Source organism: Pipra filicauda, unplaced genomic scaffold (genome assembly GCF_003945595.2).
Source record: "Pipra filicauda isolate LSUMZ 115617 unplaced genomic scaffold, ASM394559v2 scaffold265_size1292809_pilon, whole genome shotgun sequence".
Lineage (NCBI taxonomy): Eukaryota > Metazoa > Chordata > Aves > Passeriformes > Pipridae > Pipra > Pipra filicauda.
This window is the reverse complement of record NW_024104382.1, coordinates 708,566-736,049: the sequence shown is the minus strand read 5'-3', so window position 1 is coordinate 736,049 and position 27,484 is coordinate 708,566. Positions and strand designations below refer to the sequence as shown.

Genomic DNA, 27,484 nt, shown 5'->3' with positions numbered 1-27,484 from the left:
AGTAGACTACTACAAGACAGATTTGTATCTAAGACTGCTTTTCTTCTTACTGAGCTGCCCTTTAAAACTTGACAATGATATTCAGTTCTCAACCTGCCAGAGCTCAAAGGCGAGATACAAATTTAAGTACTTAAAAAGTTACTGTCTCTGAATCTCCCCTTAAAAAGAAGACAGAGATTTCAGTTCATTAAAAATCATAAAGTGCTCTCAAACTGTGCAGTGGAAAAAACATGCACAAGTCCCTTCCTAGACACAGTCTGGCCTTCTCACTCGCCCAAGAGGATTTGCTCATGTAATAGATCTCTTCAGCTAGAAATAAAAATACTCTAAGACTGGCTTTAGAACCAAAATGAAGCTTGAATTAACAAGCTTTGTACAGACTGAAGTTTCAAACAGAGTTGGATTGTGTTTCTGTCATACACCTGCTATGGTTTTATAGGTGGTGCACAGTGTTTCCATTGTTTTTTACTGCATGGAATCATTAAAAATATTTAACTGCTTTCTACTGGAATATTATACACTAAAACTGTGTTTGTTTTATTTTAAAGAGGACAACTGTGGGAAGGCTGGGAGGGCTAATCTCCCCAACTGCTGCACCTCCATGAGGATACAAACTGGCCAGAACTTGAATCCATGTACAGACTAAATGAATTGTAACATTAGCCTGAAGGACTGGATAAACTTTGAGGCTGAAATAGGTAGAACGTTTGCACTGGTGAGTGAGTTAAATAGATGCAGTGAAACTGTGGGAAATGCTGTCAGAAATACAGGTCTCTGAACTCCACTATTGTACCTGCTTTTTGCTTTGGATTATACCTCACCTGCTTCACGAGGCATTTTACTTCCAAGAAGACACAAGTAACGCTGAGCCAGCAATTGAGAGGAGAGGAAGCACAGCCCCATCCCAAAGAGCCATTCCAGCGTTTACACAGACAGCTGAGGGGAACTCCAAACCATTGTCAGTTCAGCTTTCTCTTCAGTTGTCACCAGAAACACTTCAAAGCCAAGTATAACTCTAAAGCAAGATTTAGAATCTTGGATGCCTTTGCTTCTCCCTGGGGTGAAGGCAGTGGTTGAACAGAACTTTGAGCAGCACTGAGTGTTCTCAACACCACGACATTTCTCCAGTCTCCTCTGAGGATACATTTTAGTTCCATCTGTTTGTCCATCCTACTGCCACCTCTACGAAGATTAGAGAAAATCTTCACTAACAGATTTTTGGAGGGGTTGTGTAAAAATATTGCTCAATATACTGTTTGCAAAGCAATTCCTTCAGGTTGTAAAGAATTTTGTTAATAAAAAGAGTGTAATGCCCACGGCCCGTTTCTCAAAATGTTACTTACTGTGGCTTAGGACGGTCAGAATTCATCCATTTTTAGAAGTTCTGAAAAATTTCGGTAAATGTACATCTCAAATTTTAACAAAATCAGATTTGTATGAAGTTTTTTTTTTTTGTGGTAATAGCCTGTTGTGTGTTCAAAACCAAAACAACTCCTTGGAGAAAGCAGCGTTTGCTCAGCAGTGTAACTTCTACTTTTATTTTTTAAAAAAGGCAGCTCTGAGAAGTTCAATACTTGTAGTCAATAAAGAATAATCTAGTTAATAGTTTAGTCTACAAAAAAATTGAAGTTCTGAATGACAGTTACTGTTTAAAGGCTTTTAAAGGGAAAAAGAAAAACCTTATCATTTTACTAAAGAAGCACAGTGTACAGAGTTATTTGAGTATTTTCATAAGGACATTATTAAATACATTGTAGTACAGGCCATTGTAGCACAGGCATTAGTGGTGAGATTTGTATTTATAATCCATGTTACTCTGCTACCTGTTTTAAAGGCACGTGCCCGAGGGTGCTCATGGGGCAGGACTTGACCAGCTGTGGCCTTCACTCCTAACAAAGAGGTACTTTCTTTTAAAACAGAAACTTAACTTGCTCTTTTAGAAATGCAGTGTAAAAAAAAAAAAGAAAAAAATACAGCATGGAAATGATTTTGGAACCCTTCCTGGTTTTGCACATAAGGAAAATCAAGTGGAATCATATCCAGGCATGTAGATCTCTGGTACCACACCCCCCTACTCAAAAAATAGACTTGGATTTAGGAACTAAGGACAAGTCAAGCAAACAAACAAAAAAAACCCCTCATAAAACAAAAACCTGCTCAAAAAGCAGAAGTGGAGTCTTTGTAAATGTGCTATACAGCAAGACTGGGCTTGAGTATTTGTATTACATGTGGTAAGTCAAATATACTTCCCAAAGTTTTCTTGCTTTTTTTAATTATGGAAGTAAAATATGATTGTCTGTCTTAATCTAGCCATAGATTTTCTTTGCAACTTGTTACAGCTTTCATGGATTATTAGAAATATCTACTAGATGATGAGATCCCGAATCAATACAAATAAGTAAAAAATGAAACACATTTTTGCTGCTTCCCAGAGAAAAATTTTAGCCATCTGCTAAACTTTACAGAAAGAGTCTGAGGTTAGATGTAAAAAAATTGGCACTTACCTTTTTTTTTGTGTGTTCAGCCTTTAGTCCTTGGCCAGCTGAGGGTGTGATGGTGAAAATCCTGCAGGGCCCAGTGTTCCTGCTCCTGTTGAAAAAAAGTTCCCTTGTTCCTTACCCAGACCCCTGAGCTGTGGGGTTGGTTGGGACACAAGAAGCAGCTGCTGTTTTGTGAAAGGTAAGTTGTTGCCAAATGGGGGAAAGCTGCCACCTCTTCACCTCTCAGCTCTTGTACAAACTGCAGTTTGAGCTGACAAAGACACACATCCCGGGTGCTCTCGTGCTAATGGGTCCCAGCAGGGAAAGGTCGCAGTTGTTGCTCCCTCAGCTTTTGCAGCCAATTAGGAGAAGATGGAAACCATTCTCTGCTCAGTTTTCCTCAGCGGCAGCACCGAATTTTCTCTGACCTTTGCAGGATACAGTCATGAACCTTCAAGTATTAGACAGCTAATCAAGTTCTGATTTTAAATAGAAACCTTTATTTACATTATTATTAACATCCAAACACAAAAGCCAGAAGGGCGGTAATACCTTACAACCAACTCTTTTATAAATCAGTCCCCGTGATTTTTCTGTTTTGCAAAATAAAGATACAGATATTTCAAGCAATACTTACAATGTAAACTAAACTTAAATGCAGTTCTCAATACTGTATGCCTTCTCCTGAGAATTTTTTTAAATATTGCTCTCAGAATTACATGGTTTCATACTTGCTGTATCATTCTGTCATCTGGTAGCCTGCACATAAATTCTAAAATAAAAGGTGTGCTAATTGGTGCAACATTCAAATAAGTTTTGTCTTGTGACTGAAACGTGGTCTGGATTTTCTAACTTTGAAAGCAGTATTTTAGGCCAAGAAAAAAAAAAGTATTACATATGAGTTTTATTAATAACCACATGATTTCTGTGATCAAAAGACATGTAGTAAAACAACACATTTATGCAGCAGTGATCAGAGGTGGCTGTACTAGCTAATTGATCTCTTACTGTTGAATAATGTTATACAGGTTGTTTTTTAAAAACATTCAGAAAAATCTGCTGCCACAGAACCAAAGCAAAATTGATGGCAATAACTAAATGTCAGCAGATTTCAAACTAGATGTCCTATGCAGGATTAGTGCTGCCAAGAAAGATGTCATCATCAATGCTTTTTAAAAATGCCCCCTTCCCCTTAATCAAGTTTAAACTAAAAATCTTTGGATTCAGCAAAAGAAAAAAAAAAAAGGTACAGTCTAAACACAGATGAGAAAATGATGATCCTTAGAACATCAGTCAGGTACCAGTTAAACACAGATGTATAAACAGAACCACTTTACAAAAATTGTAGGGCAGGATGTATAAAGCAGTCCATAGTCCTAAGAGCTCACCTAATGAAAGCAACCAGGGTTTGTAGTTTCCATCAATATAATGAACAACTACAAAATATAAAGATTGTTCTGCTCTGATCTGATATAAAAAGCATGGGATTGTTGCCTTTCAGCTTCAGTAGGCAGCACTTAAATAGATATGTTCTAAGAAATGTAAAAAAGGAAAAAAAAAGAGAAAAGTTCCTCAGGCTTTTAAAAGTTTTGCATTAAAAAACACACGTGAATTGGACAGAAGATTTCAAATAAATGCTGTCACCTAATCTGTTTACTCAGTGCTAATGGCAGAGACTGACTGATCTACATTCCCTTTGGAATACAACTGGCTGGATGCTAATGTTTTGAGACTATTTCTATTTAGAGTTATTTCTATTAAAATGGAAGATCACTGAATATTCTGAACAATAAAACCACCTCTTGCTAACGTACCAAGAACAAGCAATAAAGAACACAGATCAGGGTTGGTTTTTTTGTACTCACTTGGGAGAAATCAGTCTTCCATTACACAGTGAACAACAGAACAGGAGCACCACACATCTTAAACATTTCTGGGTCATCACTTGTGGAAGTTTAGAGGTTTGACTTGTTGTAACTTTAAAAACTGCAAAGGGATCTTCATTCCAAGGCCCCAAAATGGAGGGGAAAAAACCCCCCACGTTACCAGCAAATAATATGTAACCAGACTTAAATACTGACATCAGAGAAACCTGCTTAGAAAATACATTCCTTCCTATTAGAACAGTCCAATGGAGGTGCAGACGTTTGGTTAAAGTGTGGCTTAATATCCTTAAAGATTTCTGGATGTCATGTAACAAGGAATATTTTGCAACAGACGAACATTTCCAAAGATAACATTTAGAGCTCATTAAAACTGACCAAGAAAGACACAATCCAGATTCATCAGCTGAAAAGGTGACCTATTACAGAAAGACACGACTGTCCTGACAAGCTGGGACATCTCACAGTGCAGAGCCTTTGTGTCAAACTGCCTTCTGTAAAAAAAGACGTGTAACAAAAGTGCTCACAGGTGGAGAAAGCATTTTACAACCGGTCTTTTTTATAAAAAGCTATATGTTAAAGATGTAAAAATAAATGAAGTGTTGAAGACCAAAAAAGAGAAATACGTGGGCCAAAGTCACCCAGCTTTAAAGTCATTAAATCTAATTAAAGAAAAATTCTATTTGGACCTCAACTACACTGAGTTTACAGAAATCAATTTTGTTAAATATTTAGCTTCACAAACTCTGCAAAAATGAGTTAGTGACCTACAAAAGTCATATATATAATACATTATCTTAAAGATCATATTTACAAAATTTATTCACAAAAAGACTGCAAAATTCTGATTCTGACTGCAGTGCCTTGCCTTTTCTGAAGTTATTTTCCAAAAAAGATGAAAGATTATTGCTCTAATTTCCATACACAGAACACATTACATTATGCAGTCTTTTCAAATAATTCTTAAGAGATTGTGTTTGAGAAGGAACATGAGTACACCCCTACCTTCATATTAAGTCCTTATCAAAGATATTGCATTAATCCATTATATAGTCTTCTATAAAGTGCACTCAGCTGCACAGCAATATGTAAATATTAGTCACAACTGTGTTTAAATAATTTAAACTGTTTATCCTCTCTTTTTAACCCTTGGCTTCAGTGGACAGGATTTTGGACTAGAATGTGCCAATTCATTTTGCACTGCTACTCTGCTTGGGAAATCCCTGACTCTTGGGGGTAAGAGACTAAAAGCAGCATTTATATTCAGGAGTTAATATAAAAGAGTCAAGGCTAAGACTACATTCTCTGTCAGATACTGTTACTAGAGAAATCAAAAATTCTTACCACTGTGACTTCTCCAGGCACTTTTGTCTGCCTGTAGTTGAAGGGCTTTGGATACAGTAAACAGATCAGGTACACCAGGAGCCTACCCAGCCAATCTACTAAAATGTCATTACCAAATTCACAGTTCTAGAGGAAGAGAGCCAAAAATATTAACAAACTTTTTTTGTACTCCACAATATACAGTAATACAGAGACTTCTTCTACTAATTTTTTTTTTTTTTGGGGGGGATAGGGTTTTTTTTTTGGCTTATTTTTTCCTCTGAATGAAGTAACTTCTGCAAGCCCAGTCTGAGTCATCTTCCTTTCCAACACTAGTGCATCAGTAATACAGCCTTTCTTGCTTGAAGATGTGGTTCTGGTGTCAGCAGTACTTCTGTGAAAGAAAAGAAGAAATAATCATCAGAGAAAATAAAAAACATCTTTGCTAAAAAAAGAATTAGTCCACATACTGCATTTGGAAGAGGAAACTACTGATAATCAATGTCTGTAAGCAGAAGAGTAGCTTTTCAGTGCTCCACTTCTTTGAAAATAAATATCTAGAAGAGAAATGCTCTCCCAGAATCTCCTAAACACACTTATTTAGGTATCTTCATGTAGGTTTGGAAAATCTGACATTTTCCCTTCATTTTCCCCTTTATAAAAGGCATCTGTTGTATCAAAGTCCTCCAAACCCTTACTTATCACCCAGAAGTCCTCAGATTATTTTCCTCAGGTACCTTGGACAAAATTTCATGAGGTACCTTTTACTTGGATAGATTTAGCTTATGTCAGTATTATGTTGCTCATCCCTTGGTATTTTGTGGAAAGAGTGCAGCAGTATTTTGTAATTCATCTTTCTTTTCAGGGCCTATTATTAGCACGTTTTCCCCCTAAATGAGGGGCCTGTATTTCCCATAGTTTCTGGCTAGGCATACACAAGCTATTCTAAGGTAACAGCAGCAGCAGCTGCCAGAAGGATCCCACACTATCAGGATTCTTGACTCATAAGAGTTATTACATATAATTTTCAGCATCTGCCGAAGATGGTTTTCACAATGTCCAGGGGTGGCTTTCTGGGGTTTCTCCAGGTTCAGAAGTATTTCATCATCCTTTGTGCAGTCTAAGCCTTGATCCTACCTGTGATATTTAAAAGTCAGCAGCTACTCACAGCATCCAGCTTAGGTGCATCGTGGATTGGATTAAATATCATCAATAATAAGGTGTCTCTTTGCACATAAAAGTGGCAGGTCCCACAGATGTAAATATGAGCAGGATAACTGAGAGCAGGACTGTGCCAGAGGAATGGATGGAAGGAGCCCCTACTCAGTGGAAAGAGTCAACATCTTTTTGTCAGTCTGTATGAACAACTCACCTGGTCTGGACCCATGGGCATTCCTGACATAGGCATGGCATTAATACTCATCTGTCCCATGTGGCCACTGCTGCCATTCATGTGCATCATACTGTAGGCTGCTGGATTGCCCTGATGGCTGAACTGCTGCTGGGGGAAAGAACTGAGGCACAAAAGGACAAATAAAATTACCTTCCGAAAAGTTTACACCTCGATACATTGCCTTCCCTGCACCAGCTGGCAACACGTGAAAGATAAAACTCTTTTCACATTTACTTGTTTCTACCCAATATCTGTTTCGTGTGGAAACAAATTCCCCCCCCAAAAGGAATTTTGAATTTTTAGAAACACAGAGAAGTATCTGTGTGCTGGGTGAAACCTTTCTGGAGGCTCCTGTTAGGGCTGTATCATCCACTGTGATACTATTCTGAACTTTAGTATTTCCCCACAAGTTATTTTTTCAATATTTAAAGACTGAGTGTTGCTCCTGGTTACTAAGACTGCAGAGGTCCAATATGAACCAATGCAGCTAAGCATAAAATACACTTAATCACTCTTATTTCTTTAAGCAGAGCAGGATCAAGGATAATACAGACACCAGAAAGACAGCGATTTTTTCCTCTTCTAAATCCTTTTCCTACTACAAGCTATTTAATGTAGTTTCTACTTTGAACAAAAGGAAAGACACTTTTTGAGAAGCAGGTTGTAACTGGGAAGTTCACCTGTTCCTGGCCATGCTTCCTGATGGCCAGCCCTTCATCTCTGAGGACTGGTACATTGCTGCTGGCTGAGGATGCTGCATCACAGGATTCTGGGAGGGTCCAATTCTTGATGATATCATTGGGTTGGGAGGGCTTGATACTCTGCTAAATGCAGGATCAGGTTGTTGGCTTAAACCTTAAAACAAAGGAGATACAATACACTTCAGTTGTCATCACCTTGTACTTTTAGTTTATCTTCTTGCAGCGATTGGAAAGGGAAATGTCATCCTTTTTTTGTAGCAGTATATTCCATTTTTCAGAATGACTGGTATTTAGGTGGTTTGGGGTTAATAAAAGACAGGGAAAAGAAAACCAGACAGATGAAAAAAAAAACAAACCAAAACATGTTAGTACTAGTACCATAATTAGGTGGATAGGGGAATTGCTGTGGAGGAACTTGAGCCATTGGAGGGCCTGTCAAAGCACTATCCATGCTTCCTGTGGCAGTCACATTTGGTGGTGGACTGAAGGCCTGAGGTTGCTGTTGCTGCTGCATCATCATTGCCATCCTCTGTTGTCTAAAATGGTGACTTATTAGTTCCCTGTTACGCTGAGCCACCATTTGAGCATTAAGAAAACCTTGCTGCTCTCCCCCAAAGAAAAGAGAAATCATATTAGAAAATGTTTTTACAAATGAAATCACGACAGAGTCAATCAAACCACCTACACTCCTCCTAAGACCCAGCATATCCATTATCAGAATAGGAAGTTAAGAAAACCCCACAGCCAGTACAAAAAAAAGTCATCAAAATATTAATCGAAGGTTTTCATTAAATTGTCATTAGTGCTAAACAAATTATAAAGTCGATTAGATATATTCTACATAGAAAAACTACTGGCAAACTGAATTGATAACATGACCTAATGAACGAATCCCTCTGCAATCTCAGGAATAAGGGAGGTAAAAAAACCCACTTTTTTTTAATTGTGCAGGGGGACAAAAAACCAAAGAGGAATGCTGTGGGATCATGAAAGAATGTCAAAATTCCAAACAGTGTAATAATTACTTACCTGTGATCCCACCTGTGGCTGCATAACTGGTCTCATTGCTGAGGTATTTCCACTGACTGGACTTTCCATTTTCATTTCAAGCGTCTGACGGGTCTGATTGATAAACTTGGAAAAAGACATATTAGCAGAATTAGCCTGAAAATAACAGTATCTCAACAAAGTAATGGCAACTCCTGCAAAAAAAGTTTACTTACAGACTTCCTGAATCCATGAAGTGCAGTGGTTAATTTTTGCCTTGTCTGATGTACCCACAGAACAGCTCAAACACACACAAAAACAGGGCACTACTACTGGGGTTTGGTTTTTTATTTCCCTTGAAATTAGCACTCCTTAAGAATAAAGAGCAGACTATTTATTTGTTCCAAATCATGTACTGGGCAAAAGGATATAACCACTAGCTTTGCTTAAAATAATAAAATTCTGTCTCCTTCCCTCTCCCTGACAAAAGGCCAAAGCCACACAGACTGAACTAATGTCACAGAAAAGCAGAGAGAACACGGATCAAACACCACCATTCCACATCACACACCAGTAGCTCAGTTTTCCAAGTTTTCTTTGTACATTGTATTTGATACCAGGCCTCCATTTCCACATGGGGAATTCACTGCTGAAATCATGCACCAATTTTGTAAGCAGTGCTTTCAAACTAGTGTTACCATCTATGTGGCTGTGTCTATTCTCTCACCTTTCATCCAAAAGAAAATACCTAAATGAACATGGACAAAGAGATCATCCAGAGCTACATTGTTCAAGAGCACTGTTTAAAGTCACAACACTCTTGTGTGCTGCAGGAACCAATCCAATGTGTAACTGGGGAGGCTGATGGAGAAACACTTGTCCTAATAAAGGTTCTTTCACTCCTACAGCCATCAGGCACTTGGTGAGAAGCACCGGCAAAATGAAAGATCTGTCCTCTCAATCATCTGTTGTCATGTCCATTATCACACTTGTGAAGCAACACAATTCCATGTGCAACTGATTCCTCTCTGGAACACGAAGGAATTGTGAATGAAGGAGCAAAGAATTACCTGCTGGCCCTGAAGCCTCTGCTGGAGCTGCATGCGGAGCTGCTTGGGGGTGTTGGTCCGAGGCCTCATCACGTTGGCCCTGGGATGCACACTCTGCAGTGGGAAGTTGCTTGGTTGGCCCATCTGATTCATCACTGAATTAAAAGATGGCTGCTGTCCCTGGATGTTACTAAAACCTCCTGGCATTGTTGCCCCTTGCCCTTGATAGGGCTGACCATATAACGAAGGCTTCTGCTCAATCATGACGGAAGATTCCTGACCTTGAAATGAATCTTGTTTGGGTTCCAAAGCTTGTCCCTTCAACAGATACAAAAGTGCTTTCACTAGAAGTATATTCTTTAAGTAGGAATTCCTAAAGAAGCAATAAAACTAACACAGCATATTACAACAACCAGCAGTTTCTTGGGTAGAACACAGCATGGACAGGGACTGTTATTTTCTCTCCAAACTAATGAAACAGCAAAAGCGATAATTTATAACTTTTCTTTTAAACCAGCTCTGCTGCACAGTGTGTACACAGGCAGATCAGTGTCATTATTCAAGCCCTTCCAAACTTTTAAATGCTATTTGTACAAATGATTTTCTGTGTATCAGCAAGTTCCAAATTATTCATCATTTTTTTCCTATTTGCTAGCCATGCAAATTCAAGCTGGATCTGAAGGAGATGGAAGCACACTGTCACTGCCAGTCAAAGATTTCAAAACGTAAGCTCAGCTGACAACAGTTAACTAAAAAAACCCAACACAATTCACAGCTTATAGAATTATAATGAATTACACCCAAAAACCACCTCTATACACCAAAGCATGATATCTACACGAGTATGCCATTTATCTTCCTTGTAATGCACAAGAAGTTTAATCCATACTGAGCTTCTCCAATGAAAATCATTACTCAGTGTAGAGGTTTCCAAAGGCAGATGTAGGAAAATGAGGATGAGGAAGCGAGGAGAGGGAGCGAGAAGGCCCTCTTCACTTCCTTTTCAAGGAACAAAAGAATATAGGATTTTGGAAAATAAATGGCCCAAATCTCTCTTTACTTACTTGGCTTACAAGATCAGGAATTCCTAATGCTCTGTCGATTTCTTCCAGCCCTGTGACATCTGTATTACTCAGCAATGTGTGCAGCTGATCCAGAAGTGCCCTTTCATCATTCTGGCCTTCCATATTTGGAGCCGAACATAAGAGGTCATCCAAAGAGTTTCTAACTAGCTGTCTATAAATATAAAAACATTAAAATCATAGAATCATTAAGACTGGAAAAGACCTTCAAGATCACTGAGTCCAAGCTGTGCCCAATCCCCACCTTGTCCCCCAGCCCAGAGCACTGAGTGCCACGTCCAGTCTTTCCTTGGACACCTCCAGGGATGAGACCCCACCACTTCCCAGGGCAGCCCCTTCCAATGCCTGACCACCAGTGAAGAAATTCATTACAACCACTACAACCAAACCCACAGTTTTTATATAACATATTGACCTGGAGATGATTTAAGTACTATAACCACCAGAAGACTGAAGTAAGACTTATCAACTTCAGTCCGAAATTTAGGTTCTAAAATGTCCAGTCACCTTCCAGGTATCCTTGAACACAGGTAAATTCTGTTTTCTCCTGGCTTCTGCCATGTGCCACAGAGATATAATTTCAGATTTTCCCATCTCTTTTCTCCATGCCTCCCAACTCAGGGATTGATTGATTTTATTAACAATGCCTTTTGTGGAGCTGGAGTAAAAGATACCCAGTTTCGTATCAGCAGCAGAAATGGAAACAGATTCTCACTCCAATCTGTTATTCCCACTGTGTAGGCTACACAAATTTTTTTCCAGGTCTTAAATTCTTCTGACAAACAGTGAACAGCTGTATTTAAAATTTATCTTAAAACCTTCCCCAAATCTACCTGTTCTGTGAACCCCGGGACGCCTGCTCCACGGACAACACGTTGTCAGGCCACAATCCAGGCTGGTTAGAAGGTCCAGGCTGTCCATAGGGATTCCCTGCCATGCCAATGTTTATCTCATTTGGTCCTGTGAGGTAAAACATTTGTGGGTTTTTTTAAAAACTGAAGGTGTCATCTTGCTCTGCTGGCGTTCAGAGAAAGCACTGAGGATGATCATGCAGATTGTCAAGCAGCTTCATGAGCTTTCCATGAGCATGTTTTACAGTGTATACACACATAAACTCACACTCAACATCATTTCAGAAATTAATAGACCACAGATTTAAATATGACAGACAGTGATCTAAAGCTGCTGCCCTGTCAGAGCAGAACTCCTGTTTCTAGTCCTTTAGCCCCTCAAATCAGAATCTTATAGATACAGCACATAGCATAAAAAAAAATTAGAAACTTCTGGTCAATGACATCTGGGTACCAGCAAATATACACTGTCATATTGACATCAATATCTGGCATTTTAAATTCCAATACAAAGTGAAAATCAAAAGAAACAGTAAGTACATAACATTTTGCTCTTTACTTTACCTCTACCTAGACACACAGCACTACATAGGAGAGTTTATATCAACCCATTATTTCCCAATATCTGTAGGAACCACCTGGAAATAACAGCTCAGGAGAGCTGACAACATCTAGGAAGCTGAGTTGAAGAATTCTGACTCAGTCAGCACTACACAGATTTCTTCCTGATTTAACCTTATAACCACATGTTGCATTGAAACAGTAAAAGAACTGGTAACAGTCCTGATAGCCTTCCATGATAAAAATGGAAAATTTCAGCTCTAGGGTAAACCTTTGTTAGAGATACAGAACAAAAAAAACACACAGGCTTCAAGGCTCTGTTCACATTTTAGACACGCAGCTTATTTTCTCTCATGCAAACTTGAATACTTTGAAGAGAAACTGTATTTGTGATGTGGTTTCCTATGAAATTTGGCTACTCCATGTGAGAAGAATTTGAAATACTTGAGAAAAAAACTTTAAAAACCACTGACTACCAAGAAGTTAACAGCAAAAAAAAAAAAAGGCATCTATGTCAAGTATGATGAATTCAATTAATATCTTCAATTCAATTAATCAATTCAATATCTTGAATTCAATTAATATAGAATCGCAGATGCCATTTAGTTCTTGGTATTTAGCAGAGAAGCACTGCACTTAAAAAAATACACAGAAATTATCTCCCCAAAATCTGGAGACTCACACAGACAACACCAGAAGATAACAAACCTGCCAAAAAGTCATTGAACGTCACAGTCAGGGAACAACAACAGCCTTTACCTTCAAAAGCGTTTTGATGAAAATACAGCGTTCTACCAAAATTGAGAAGATTCTTACGATGAATGCTAACTAAGAAAGCAGCGAGGCGGCGCTGAGCAGGACAATAAGAAGTGCAGAACTTACTCATGTGGATGATGGGCTGCTGCAGGCCTGGCCTGGAGGCGGGCAGGCTGTGGGAGCGCAGGGGCAGAGCCCCAGAGCCGGCCGCGGGCCGGGGCAGCGCCGCCGGGCTGAACTCGGGGCCTGCCCTCAACAGCCCGGCAGAGCCTGCGGGCTCCAACCTGCTCCCCTTGGAGTTGGGCAAACCCCAGTCGGGCTGATGCTGATTCATGGCCACGTTCCTGTTGGGAGCAGTCGCTGTAAAGAAGAGCGGGAAATGCAGGGATTTGTCATCTAGGCATATTTTGGGTTAGGATTTGTTATTTCAGCAACAAGTGCACCTGCCAATGACAGAGCAATTCACTGAACTCCTAAAAAAGCATCTAAAGCTTACCATGCCAAGTTTTAAATCATCAAAAACCTATGAGTCTATTTAAATGACCTGTGACCTATATTTAAAGGTCATAATGACTTAACTTACCATTGCGACCTGTACCTGCTTCTATACATCAAAAACATACATTGAAGACTCAAAATAGTAAAAAACAGTTTAACTACTTAATAAAAGTAAAGTTAGTGATACCCAGATAGTAAACAGTTATTTTCTTATGATTTAAGCTAGGATAATAATTAAGAATTATTAATATTTTGATGGTAAAATTAACATTCTTTAACATTAAGATTTCTTCTAATGAAAACTCCTATTATAATCTTGAAACCTTTTTAGACATAAAAGCTTTTTCCTTTACAATGAGATCTACTAGTAGACAATCAACAAACCCAGATTTGCTCCAAAATTTTCTTGGTTTTCAATCATTCTTGGACTTCCACCCATCAAGTTTTGCTTTTGTAACATGGAGAATGCATTGACATTCCTCACGGAAGAGCTTGAGCCCACAGGGCTGTCTAAAGACATGGCTCTGTTAAAAGGAGGGCGAGCAGTCTGCACAGACTGGGAACTCTTCACACCTGTGAAAGAATTAAAAGGTGCATGAAACTAATTTTAAACAGAAAGTGCCATTAATGACTTCAATAAATTAGTCTGATCTATTTATGGGCACATATATTTGATCTTAAGCAAGCCAGGAATAGTTATTTTGCTTATGTTCTTACTACAAAAACCACATTTTGAAAAATAGTTAGGATATTTTACAGTAGTTCCCTTTGGCCCTAGACAAAAAAAGAGATCATTTTAATTTAAGTTCTGTAATGAACCATGTTTTTAACACTTTGAAACACACTAGTATTACAGACTCTTTCATATATATATATACACACAGGCTTTGGGTAACTCTGACATGAAGACAGAAACCAATGGTTCTGTTTGGAACAGCTTGAATCCAGAGGTGGTGAGTTCAGAGCACAGTGTGCTACATGGACAATTAACCCACAATTAGAATTTTCACAAAGAATAAGAGGGAAATTAGAAGCTTGCCATCAATTCCATATTATATCTCTAGACATCTACAAGGGATAAAAATTCTCAATTTTAATTTACAACTCGCAAAACATTTTTCCTGATGACTTGTCTCTGAGAAATCTACATTAGACAAACCCAGAATAAACCATAAAACAAGGAACTGAATGTTATTCCTTGTGTATATAGCAGGTGAGTGCTGCCAAGTCAGCTAATAGTGCACAAAATAGCCTGGGAAAGCATAATTAGACATTTTGCATTATGTTTCTCCTTGAAGATATAGGAGATGAAGAAAGTGTTCTCTAAGGACTTGAGGATGTTTACATCAGGTAAGAAGAAAACCCTAACTTTAAAACCAAAGTGATATTAAATTCCTTACCCAATAAGGCATTTCCTTGAAATAATGCTTGCTTTGTTCCAAGGTTATTTCCATTGGCAGACATAGCATTATTGTAAAACTCTGAACTAGTCAGATCACCTAGAATTGCATCCAAATTATCCAAGTCTCCATTCATCTGAAAATGATGCAGTAAAACACCAAGGTTATTTATTCTTATATGGCCATCCTTCAGGTTTTATTCAGCTCCTTGCTAATCCTAAAAGATGTAACTGGGAGACAAATGTTTTAATTCACTGATGTTACCTTGAGCTGGATCTCAATTTCCAGAGAGCTTCAGATACCATTTAGCTACATTTGTTTTTTAGAGTATTTTGGTCAGCTAATTTTGAGAATTAGGAGAAACTGGAGGACCACATAACTAAAATGAAAAGCCCCTGTGAATATAAACATTTCAGTCGTGAGAAACTACAAAGATAAAAACACTAATGACAGCCAACAGCATCCAGAATGTGTATTATCAGTGACAAATAACGTATCTGTCACACACAAAAAGCCTAATTTCATTACTGGCAAATGTGACAACACATGGAAATTACCTACAGGTTTTTCTGGTCATAGAAAAAGAATTCATATATAGTGGATTCATATCTTTACAAAACCAGCTTCTCTGAATACCTTAATTAGATCTCAGGAGCAAGGACTGAAACTACATGGTGGGTACTATTGCACAGTTGTGACTTTTCCAGAAGTGGTATTCAAAAAAATGTTATAAGGTGTTCCATTTATAGTCAGCCATTAGCTAATATAAAAACTGTGCATAATTTATTTACATATTTATTATTACTTGGGAAATCCAAAGTTCTAAGATATCAACATGTTTTCAGTAAACTCTGCCATACTGACCAGTACTGCTCACTTTGAAGAGGTTCCAAATCTGACTTAGGACTTAAATACAAAAATCATAGCTATTTTAAGTATTACATATTTTTGTGTACTGTTTATATTTTCAAAATGAAATCACATTTTATCTTTTGCTGTTGTATTGCCAACTAATTACACAGGCACTTACAGCTCCATTTAATAAAATAAGCCATAAAACCAAACATGTGCTATGTGAAATAGCAATGTGAAATAGCAATGTTAAAGATCTGATTTGGAAGGAATAATTTGTTAATATTACCTTAATCATACCATACCTCAAAGATAACATTAATCTAGGACTTTAGTACACCAGATTTGTTTATATATACATATCCTGTACTTTGTGCTTTTTTATTTACAATGAAACCTGAGTGCATTGTTTCATTTGCACACAACTTTATTAGAAATGTTTACATGAGAAGTGTCCCATATTTAGCCATTCACTGTAATAATTAAATATCAATTAGCTCACTGCCATCACTTTATATTATACTGTACCTCCTCTGCTGGCTCCATTTTTATTTTCATCTCTTTTTCTTGACTAGAAGTAGGAATTGTAGAACTAGTGCACTGTCCCATCTTATTATCCACACTTTCTACTTTAGGCTTCAACTCTTTGGAAAGCGGGTCCTTAACATCATCTTTATCTAACAGGTATCTTAGTAAAGCATTGTTTTCCTTCTTCTTTGGGCTCAATTGTTCCTGTTTGACAGTGCCTTCTCCACAGGAGGTTGTGTTACCAGCCTCATGATACGTGTCTTTCCCAGTAGCTTCAGCTGTGATCTTGGCCACCTCTGCTGGAGAATTGCCATTCTGCAGCAATTTATGTAAAATCCTGTGCTTCTCTTGCAGGAGCGACCCGTGCACGTTTGAGGAGGAAGACACCCCTCCAGATGTTGATGAGGAAACTCCTGAAGGACTGGTAACACTGGTAGAAGGCTCTTTACAATTTGAGTCTAAAGGTGAGTTTGATGCTGTAGAATGTCCTCTTTCGTCTGAGGAGCACGTGAGCAGCTGAAGGAGTTTTTTATGCCCCTTGCTCTCAGACGGTCCTCTCTGACTTTCAGATGCCTCCAGATTTCCCTCTTTACTCTCTTTTTCACTAAGGAGATCCCTGCTGTTCGACTGGCAGACGGAACTTTCCACTTGGTTTTGTTCACAATACAAAGCAGAAGGGCTTTTGGAGTCCTGGGTACTTGTTTTACTTTGCGGAGTTACGCTCATGTTTGGGGAATTATCCAGTTTTGGACCCGGTGAAGAAAGTGTTGATAAAAGGGAATTTCCAACACCCTCACTAATGGCTTGCAGAGCACTGAGAGAGCTGCTAGAGAAAGTGCTGTTGCTTGTGTTGCTGGCAGATCCCATTGGTGAGTGCATACCTGTATCACATGACAGAGATCACACTCATTACGTTACAGTCTTGCCCAGATCTACTTTCCTTTGGATTATGTATGACTGTCACACTGAGTTAATAATTTTAAAATACGTTTTTACCATGAAATCAGGTAAACCACATTTCAGTAACACATACAGAGTCACAAAGAACTGTTAAAAAGAATGAATGATGAGACTCAGCGAGAAAAGACAGCTTAAAAAAGAAGAGCTTATAGCAAAAATAAAATACCTGTAACTGGTGAATACTGGTGTGAAGTCATTTTTGGACTCCCTCGATTTCTAGGAGATATCATCAGATTCTGTTGGTTGGAAGTTAAACCAGGACTACCATGTGGTGGGCTATTTATATTTAACCCATAGCTGTTGTTCTGATAAGCAGAGGATTGCATTCCAGGTCCAGAGCTCACCGGCCCCATATTCCCAGGGCCTCCATATCGAGTGCTGCTGAGCTGACCCACTGCATTGGGATCTCCCATACCATAGTTCCTGTTCTGCACTGGCATGCCTTGACCAGGTGACATGTTCATAAGACCACCAACAGAATTTGTGTTTCCAGCCACGGGTGTTCTGATGTTTTGCCCAACGGAATTAGGATTTGGCCGATATCCATTTTGTTCTCTGTAAATTCAACAACATCCCCAGAAATCCCAAGAAAACAAATTAAAACCTTATTTGGAATCAAGTGCTACAAAGACATTATTAAATAATCTTCCAAATATTTCTTTCAAAAAGAGCAGTGAGAATTTGAGCTTCCACAAAAGCAGAACTAAGCTGTGCCACTCACTTATTCATTACAGAAATGCTTGGTCCTTCAGGTGATTTGAGTTATAAGTACATACAGTATCCCTGCTTCAAAAGGCTTTAATCAACAGTCATTAGTCAGATTTATCAATTTAAAGATCTTTTTTCTTTTACTCCCTTCCTGAGTCAGTGCCTGACACCATTCTACTGTGCACACTAATGACGTCCTGAACCACCTCAGGTACTAATTTTTCAGCATCTGGAGGCACTCTAATGTCAGAGGCAGACAGATTCCCTCCAGAGTGACACTTCAATCATTCCTGTAATCAGCAAGAACAGGTCACAGGAAGTGCTATTTAAGGGACATTTCACTTTGAGTCATGAATGATGCACCTGAAGGTGTTTTGTTGTCTTTTTAATTGGCCTGCAATTAAAAAGAGTAAAACAAAGCATGTGACTGAGGATTTCTGTTTTCAGTGTTGCATCAATATGTTATCCCAAAAGAATAATGGATACATGATACAGGCCACATGTGGGTACTGAGAAAAAAACCCTTCTCTTCTGACTGACTGCCTTTCTGGCACACAGTTAAGTTGGGACTGTGTCAGGTTCACACATTTATTTGTATGCTGTGCAACTCTGTTTTCCAAGTCATTCCCCCGCTGTTTGAGTTTTAATCAGACACAATATTTTAGCATGCTATTTTTCTCAAGTATCTTCAAGGTCAGACATATTTTTAAGAACTATGACACAAATGATGAACAGACAGCACTGATTTCACCTTTGGAGGAAGTGGGTAGAGACAAAGCCATGGCGGTCGTTGGTGACAGGATTTCGGAACAGTTTACTCTTGGTTTGTGCTGTCACTATGGTCCCATCAGCTAAAGAAAACCGATACAACGGGGTTTCAGCATGACCCTGTGTATAAGCTGTAAAGGGAATATACAAATTTAGCTCGTATTTAAATCCCCAAGAATTATTAATATGCCTTCTAACATATTTTTAACATAATATCCTTCATTTGCGGAAGATTAAAAAAAAAACCCATAACATGAGACTTTAAAAACAAAGAAACAAACAAATAAATAAACAGACTAAAAACACATATTAAGAAAAAGGAAGTATTCCACAATTTCTCCTAAATTAGTAGAGGTAAGATAAAAGCAAACAAGATTATTTTGGTGCTGAAGTATTTTGTGCTCACCAGACACAACTGGCAAAGTTCTCTATTTGTTAACAGACTTTCAAGGCCAGGTTATAGGTTTCCATGGCTCCTGCTTGGGGAAGTATTTCTAAGTTTAAAAGTTTTGTTTCTGTCCAAAAATTGTGGAAAGCACTGCTTTTAACTGGGCTCCAGATTTCTTTTTAATTTAGGATTTATTTAATCAGTTATGTTGAAGTACTTCCAACGGGAATGGCAACTCCAGTTTTTGCCAGTGTGAGTTATTTAATATCCCCTCTACTTGAATGCCTTTGTAAATCTTTCAAAAAGACTAAAGTTCAGAATACTTAGAAAACACCATCTTTCTTACTGAAGACCGTGGTTGTACTTCACTTACCTATCAAGGTTATCAAATTAGCATTACAAAATATGTAACACTGGAACACTGAAAATATTTTAAACCCTTTTGTCTTGAATAAGAAAAAGGCATCAACACAACTGTTATCGCTTTTAGAGAGTGACTGTTTAACAAAAGAAAGGGTGAATTAAAATAAAGTCAAATTAACATTAAGCAAAAAAAAACCAAGCTAATGATAATTGAAGACGGCATATTATCACAGAAATATAGCTGTCCCTGTCATTGCTGTGTCAATCTGTGGAAAACCACCTTACTTCAGGCCCCCAGATTATGTATCTGATATTTTCCATGAAACAAACACATTAAAAACCCAAAATAACTTGCATCAGAATTTCTAGTTCTCAAAAGGGCCCCCTCCCTTCAGTGTGTAAATGAATCACTGCAATTAACACTAACCAAAGCTACGAAAAAAAAAAAGAACACAGGCAGAATTCAGCATTTTTGTTTAGCTGGAAAAGATGCAGCCCCCAGGGGAAGCAGTACAACCAAACATGGTAAACTGATTTTTACCTTCGTGATAGTGGCGTTTGTTTGACCACGACTGCCCGTCGTTGTGGCACAAAAACCTCTGGATACAGCGACGAATTATGTCTTCAAAGCCAGGTCTCATGGAAGATCGTAAGGAGTTTGTATCAATGTTGACAAGTTTGCCTTAACAGGAAAGAAAATACGCAAGTTAAACTCTTTATGACTTTTGTATAAACGTGGTACCTTTCATAAGGCTCCAAAATCCCCTTTTAAATCACCGAATTCTGAGCCTGCGGAATTTAAATTTATGAATTATCTGTCACAGGAGAATATGATGCTGCTTGCTGGAAAACATCAATATTCAAAGGGATTTATATAACTGAATAAAAGGAAGTTAATCCACACAGGTCAATGCCAGAGCTTTAGAAAACAGTAACCTTAGTCTCTGGTTACAGGCACCCAAGGGATGCACAAAAAGTAAAATTTTCAAAAATACCGACCAACTACACCCACAAATGAACATCATAAACACGAAGTGGTATCTGAAAAAGCCCCAACTAGATTATGTAACCACTTCAATTTAAACCACATAAACCACTTGAAACACTAGCTCATGTACTGTATAAAAACACAGCCATTCTAAAGAACTTCCATTCGTTTCGGTTATGATTTAAAATATTTCTAACGTGCAAAGGAAAGCACAACGGCAACCATTTGAAATGCTGCCAAGTTAAAACATAAGTAATGCTTTTTACCAAGCTACCAAACAACAGCACAGGGAAGAAAATGCACCCCACAGTTTTTATTACATCCCACTGCCAACAATGGTATATTGCAAAAACCAGTTGGGAATTCTCGAAATGAATTCTGTCATTACAGAGACATAATTTAACTACATACTCCATTTATTTAAAACAAGAGCACACTGACAAAGAAGACCCCTTCATACCTTCATCCTGGGTACACTTCCTACCTGAGAGATCATGCCTTGTAATAAAGCTCTCTGGATTTGTTGAAAACACCCTTTCTGCAGTTGTGATACGACGCGCCACACAAATCATGCAGGACTGCAAATCTGTATTTAAAAAAGAATGGGTTTTTTTCTTCTTTCATTTCTCACCTGTTTTACTCTACTGAAGTATCTAATAGAATAGCTTGTTTGTTGTTAAAATGGTAGTACAAACAGTAAGAATTAAAGTCATTGCATTCTTAAAGATGAACTGCAAAAGCTACAGATTTCATAACACAACCCAGACACGGAAGAGCTTTGCACAGAAATTTCTTCTGTGCACAGTAATTACACAAAATCTCCTACCTTCCCCCTCTTCCATCATAGCTCTTGGCTGTGACAAAGCAAAGCACTGCATAGTTTCATATCTCTGCCGTCCATCCTGGTGGCTGCCCACATCTTCCAAAAGCTCATGGGAGCTTTTCACCATCATCCGGCAGTTGAATGTGTGACTCTTCTGCCTGGGGGTTTCACTGCTCCAGGCCACTCCATTGACTTCAAAGAACACAGGAAGAATTTAGAGAGATTCTCAGAGAAAACCCAAACTGATTCTTCTTAATTTAGATACCCTGTTCCCAGATTACAGGTATAAAACAGTAGTATTGAGAACTAAGTAAAAAAATACTCTTTCAGGTGACACTTTCAGTCACTTGAGGGAGAGCTGAAAAGTCATTTATATATTTTAAAAACAAGCAGTTCCTTCAGCTAACCTTGTGACATGAGGAAATGTGTTCCTGTTTTTTAAGTTACAGGTAAACAAAATGCAAAGGCTAAAGTACAGTGTGAATTTCCAGCACATTTATTTGTGGTGGTATGCTGTTGTAAAAACACAGTAATGTTTATCAAGATTAAGGTATTTTTGCAGTCAAATATTCTTTGCACAAGTGATCTGTTTTGAAAGGTTATCCATTATAAGGTCTTTTTTTCTTCTCTGATTGTTTTCAAATAGCCTACTAATGTACTACAAATCAACTTTTATTACCTGAAGATTTGGGTAAGTTTTTAAGAAAGTCTTTCCGGTCCTCTTCATGCAAGATCCCATAGACACTTGTATTAACCAAATCTTCTTGCTTGTACTGCAGATACTGTGTGACATTTTCTGATACAAACACTATGTTCCCATCTCGATTTACAACAAACAGGAAGCCATCCAATGCCTAAATATTAATATGACAGCACATCATTTAAGACACACTGCCTAATTCTGAACAGAAATTAGTTTAAAAACTACACGGGTGAGAAATGTCAAGTTACAATACATTCATTTGTTTTCAAGGCTAGAGCTGAAGTTTTAAACTCTCTGAGGAAAAGTGTGTCTAGTAAGGAATAATTCTAATATTAAAAATTAATCTGTTCATTTGTTATTCCATTCAGCTCTTTCACAGTGATAACCAGCCTTCTTGCTTCATTCTTGATCCGTATGAACAGCAGATCATGAATTCATAACATTACTTCAATAACTAGCAAGTTGGAACAAGCAGAAAGTCAGTAGAAGCAAACAGTAAGTCATTAATATGAAGACATTTCCACCAGCAAGTGATAACAGAGGAGGGTCTAACTATATATTAAAATACTGTATTTTCTTAACTGAAAGAAAAACTCAATGTCTATGTGGAACAATTAAGTTTCAAAAGTGCTTTTTATTCCATTTGTAAATACAGGATTGGTTTTCTAGGCATAGAGAAAGGGTATCTGCTCTGTACCTTTGTTTACAATGATTCCTAGGTTATTTTACTTGATGGCAACATTCATTTAAAATGCTTCATAATTTAGTAACATGAACACCAATACACACAACAAAACTCCATCCATTTAATGTCTTTCCCCTAAAAAAAGTAAAATACTCTTTGTATTAACAATCCCTGTTTCAGCAGTAATTTGCTAATGACTGCTGGAGAAAGCAAAGCACAAGAATATAAGAAAAAGCCAAAGACTATTCTTCTATTTCCTTCTACAGAGAATTCCAGCAAAATTAAGAAAACATTGTAGATTTTATTCCTGACCCTTTCAAATACAAGTCTGTATAGTTCTGGCATACTATTTCTTACTGTAGGATTGCATGTTTTATTGGAGCATTTTCACCTGCCTCAAGTATTTGGTTCCACAGGGATTTACAAGGGCTTAATTTGTACTTGCCTGTAACAAAAGAGGCCCCAGTGAATCCTTGTCAATAACTCCTTGACCAGTAGAAGATACATCAGCTTTCTGAACATCATCATCATTAGAAACTGCTTTTCCTGAAACCCAAAGGATACATTTCAGTAAAGGAACATTTCACAGGAAGGCTCCAATTTTAATATTACAAGTCAGATTTTATCATCTCATCAGCAGTGGTCACAGTCTTGAGATGCCACCCCATTGTTCTACTAAAAGGTTTTGACTCATGTTAATAGATGTGTGTCTTATGTGTACCTATGTGTGTGCATGTAATAAACCAATATTTTAAGAATCAAAATATCCTAAATTAATTGAGTGCAGGGGAAGGTGGAATGGGAATCCAGCAGAATTACAGAAAATAAAAAGTAAGCTTTGTTTTGTGGTACTTGCTGGCTGGCTGAGCAGGCCACAAGAGGAGTGCAACATCCTATGGGAAGACTATCATGTACTCAACTCTGTAATGAAGCATTAGAACACACTGGATGACACTACAAAAACCTTAAAAACAGAAGATGAATTTTTGTGATCGTTCTAACATGTCTTTGTAAGATGTGACAAGGTAAAATACACTGTAGGATACTTGTTTTTTTAATACTTTACTGCCCAAATGGCACATGGGAGGCTACAGACACTGGAGGTGGTGTTGTGGGTGGGGTGGTGTTTAAAAAAAAACAACAAAATTACACATACCCCTCGCTCTACATTTCAAAACACGGGTTTTGTGTACACCTGTTCATTAAAAAAACATATTATACCACTTAGGTTTACCCCAGCTGACAAAAATTACCAAGGTATGATGCACTGCTACTTCCTCCTTTGTTGACCTGACTCTATACTGAACACAGTCAACCACACTAATTAATTATTTGATCTCAATCTAGATGTGTTTTAAATATATAGAGGCATCCAATACTTATCATTTAGGAAAGGTGCCATAAACAGCACGAGAAAACATAACAGGAAAAAATGGCAATAAAAGTCACTATCTCTGGTTGGAGGCTTACCCCATAAGAAAAGCATACATTTCCTTGAAGTGAAAGGCAACAGCATGTATTCTGCATATCAGTGGGTATTTGGGATATTGTACAAGCAGATGGTTACAGTACCATCTGCTTTTTTTTACCTTGTCTGTGCACTAGCTTAAGCTTTTCTAGTATTTCCAGGAAACTGGTAAGAAAGGCCATACAAAGTTTTAAAACCTGATTCATAAGAAAAAGCGATGATAAACACTTGAGTACTTTGAACCTGGAAATCATTCCAGACATATTTAAGGTTTGCTTCAAGTCAAAGTCCGAAGACTTGCTCGGTTACATGCTATTGTGAAGACCATTGCTCAGCTTCCCAAATAACAACTGCTTCAAGAAAAGAATCACAAGAAAACTGAATTATTTTGACCGAGCAGAGGACTGTACCTTGGTCTTTTATCTGTCGAATCTGCCTCACGGTTTCTTTTAAAATAGCACATTTGTCTGGTTTGACATTGAAGTTGTCGATGTCGCTCAGATTAGCAGAGATCAGCTCAGCCAGTTCTTCAATGTATTTGCTTTCCTGCTCACGCCGGCGCTTCTCACCACTGCAGGTCAGACTAGGAATCAAAAACATTGTTTCACATGTTTACATAGCACCCCAAACAAAACCTGGGCTCACTCTGTGAACTCCAGTGTACTCCATGTCACACCCACCCCTTAAACCCAGGCAGTTCTTATTCTTCCAGCAAACAGGAATTGTGAAAGGTCTGTGTGTGTTTGTTCTTTGGTTTGGGTTTTGTATTTGGTTTGCCTTTTTTTTACAGAATTTTAAGCACAAATTTACCTTAAGGGGATATAAGAAAGCTATTCAACCCCCTCCAAAAAAAAAAATCCTCCTGTGTTTTCTGTATTGTCAAAGTAAATGAAAAGAGCAATTACCTGTAATAAAATTGTAGCACTCATGCAGAAAGTGTATTTTAATCTTAGAAGCTGCTTTAGAGTTGCTTAAAAATTTTAGACAAATGAAACAGAATTTTAATATTCTATTAAAGATTAATATTCTATTCAGTTTGCTTGCAAAGAGATGACTACAGAAGGTGATACCTCAGAAATTTCTAGGCATCAGGACAAAAATGCCATCTCAACATCCAGGAAAAGCAGAATCCCAGACAACCTAATGTTGCTGGATAAAGTCTCTCTTTGAAATTCCTTTTTCCTACATGGGTTAATGTGCTGAGCAAAGACATTGTCTCCAGCCTAAATCAACAGGGAGAAATGTTACACACACAGCACAGCAGGAGCAGGAAAAGAAGGACTCGGGGAAGGGGCAAGAATGGACACACCAAGGCAATCAAAAGAGAGTGAATGTTCTTTGAGAAGAAACCAAGTGAAAGAGTTTGGAAAGTATTCATGGACCAATACTGGAGAAAACAAATACATGACAAAGCAGGAGCTGGAAAGATAAAGAAAGCTAATGAAGGGTGACAATCTGAAAAACAGAATTCCTGAATGGGGACAGACAGACACTGGAGAAAGGGAAAAAGAAACTGGAATGGAGGATTCTCATAAAGAGACACTGGGATATGGTGGAAGAATCTGAGGATCTCGCACACAATTTGTTTAATGATGAAGGTAAATGGCCTGGGACAGTGGGGATGTATCTATAAGGGACAAATATGAGTACACACAATGCCTGGGACCTTGGAGAAACTGCAGACAAATTTAATATGAGTTAATACTCTGTGGGAAGAAGAACATGAGAGGATAACACAGAACACTTAACGTGGTGGAGAGCAATGAGGTTCGAGGGGAACAGAAAACTGTGTCCCTCAGCCACCAATATCTGCCAGAGCAGGGTGAGGGGTCAGAAGGTAACACAGAATGCCAGAATTTGAGATGAACTTGCAAAGAAACACAAGTACAAACAAAGAAAAAAAGAGCTCAGCCTCTTGCAGAACTCTGTGCTGAATGTAACCACCTGAAATAAGGCCTGTCAAATCCATCACCAGATATAAGACAATGCCTTTAAAATTCCTGTGAAGTGAGAAGTTTTAATTTTTTTCCTTGCAATCACAGCTTCGAACAGTGATTCCTTTTCTAGTGGAAAGTGTCCCGGCCCATGGCAGGGGGACTGGAACTAGATGATGTATGAGCCATTCTAAGATATGTTCACTCTATTAAAATTTCCACAAGAGTCTAATCATAAAGCATAGTTCATCAGCCCTGGACACCTCCACACAACAGTAAAGTGACCTACCTTCGCAGGAGAAGAAGTTTTCAACTAAACAAATTCCTCAGATAGAAATAACTCTGAATTGCAATGAAAACTTCAAAAATGGTTTTTAAAAACTCATTTGAAACTGAGGAAGTTCCACATAAACCTACCTTGCACCTGGTGTATCACAGGGCAATGGCTTGCGCTTCCTCGACTCGTTGGTCAAGCTATCCAAGGAGTTTTCTCCTAATCCACTCATTTTGACCATACATCAGCAACTAAAAGCAACAAAATAGTATTTGTGAATGAACCTCTCGAAACACTAACTCAAAATACAGAGAACTTTCAGCTAAGTCATTTATTTTTATCAGATTTACAAGTCAGCATTCTTACTGGAAATCAATATACCTTTTTGCTATTAAAAAGAATGTTTGCTTACCATTTCTTTAAAACCTAACTTTTATTTAGCCAAAACACTGGTTTATAAAGCTTTGTGTCAATGTAAGCAAAAATAAAGGTTAAAAATTTGTTTCAGAGATATGCATTAGGAAAGGAAGGATAATATATTTTTTATATCACAATAAAATTAAAACCAACAGTAAAACACAATCTCACAATTGAAATAAAGACTTACAGAAGATGCCTCACTTTGTACTGTGGGCATGAACTGCAGAGGTAAGAAGTTGGTCTTACACCTAAATATTTGATACAAAACCAGGATGAATAAGACAAACCCAACATACAGAGAGATGGAAGAGCAAGTCTGAAGACCTTTATTCATTCAGATATTCCTGCAGGGCAAAAAGCTCTCCAATACACTTATTAGGGCCCAGGAAAAATACACTGCTGTGCCACTAGATGACGGTACAGCACCGAAAACTGCAGGGATCACATTTCCTTCGATTAAGCAGCTGAACGAAAAACTACTCATCTGAGTAAGTGAGCAGTTGTAAAAAAAAAAACTAGATTATAGAAACATCATGCAAAAAGCAGCTGATTATCTGAAGGTGACACTCAACAGAAGAGATGACTCATAAGGTCTTATGCCCACAGAGCTCCCAGCTAAGGCTGGAGCCTCAGTCACGCTGGGGGTGACACACACCCC

General features: G+C 38.1%; 2 protein-coding genes across 2 annotated transcripts in view; one reads left to right on the top strand and one right to left on the bottom strand.

The window, feature by feature from the left end:
• The window catches only part of SULF2 (sulfatase 2), a 117,934-nt gene extending 114,644 nt beyond the window's left edge, over positions 1–3,290 (top strand). The window contains exon 23 of the mRNA XM_027751920.2: positions 549–3,290. Coding sequence (XP_027607721.1) covers positions 549–579 — 31 coding nt within the window. The 3' untranslated portion in view covers positions 580–3,290. The remainder of the gene's footprint in view (positions 1–548) is intronic.
• Positions 2,958–26,861, bottom strand: NCOA3 (nuclear receptor coactivator 3). Its single transcript, XM_027751916.2, has 21 exons — positions 26,550–26,861; positions 24,609–24,781; positions 23,176–23,276; positions 22,022–22,196; positions 21,346–21,534; positions 21,004–21,105; positions 20,073–20,213; positions 18,764–18,911; positions 17,471–17,859; positions 16,345–17,225; positions 14,965–15,100; positions 13,949–14,137; positions 13,193–13,426; positions 11,732–11,858; positions 10,881–11,052; positions 9,838–10,134; positions 8,810–8,914; positions 8,159–8,381; positions 7,760–7,934; positions 7,059–7,200; positions 2,958–6,080 (listed from the first exon to the last, which is right to left on the bottom strand). The coding sequence occupies exons 1-21, from the start codon at positions 26,645–26,647 to the stop codon at positions 6,069–6,071; spliced, it is 4,209 nt and encodes a 1,402-aa protein (XP_027607717.2). The 5' UTR covers positions 26,648–26,861; the 3' UTR covers positions 2,958–6,068.
• Between the last annotated feature and the right edge of the window lie 623 nt (positions 26,862–27,484).

Excerpts from the sequence above, each read along its gene's own strand:
- NCOA3 (XM_027751916.2), bottom strand. The coding sequence starts at position 26,647 with ATGGTCAAAATGAGTGGATTAGGAGAAAACTCCTTGGATAGCTTGACC. Across the intron at positions 22,197-23,175 it reads TGGGGCCTCTTTTGTTACAG|GCATTGGATGGCTTCCTGTT; the intron begins GCAAGTACAAAT and ends ATTAATATTTAG. Across the intron at positions 17,860-18,763 it reads TCTACCCACTTCCTCCAAAG|AGAACAAAATGGATATCGGC; the intron begins GTGAAATCAGTG and ends TTGAATTTACAG.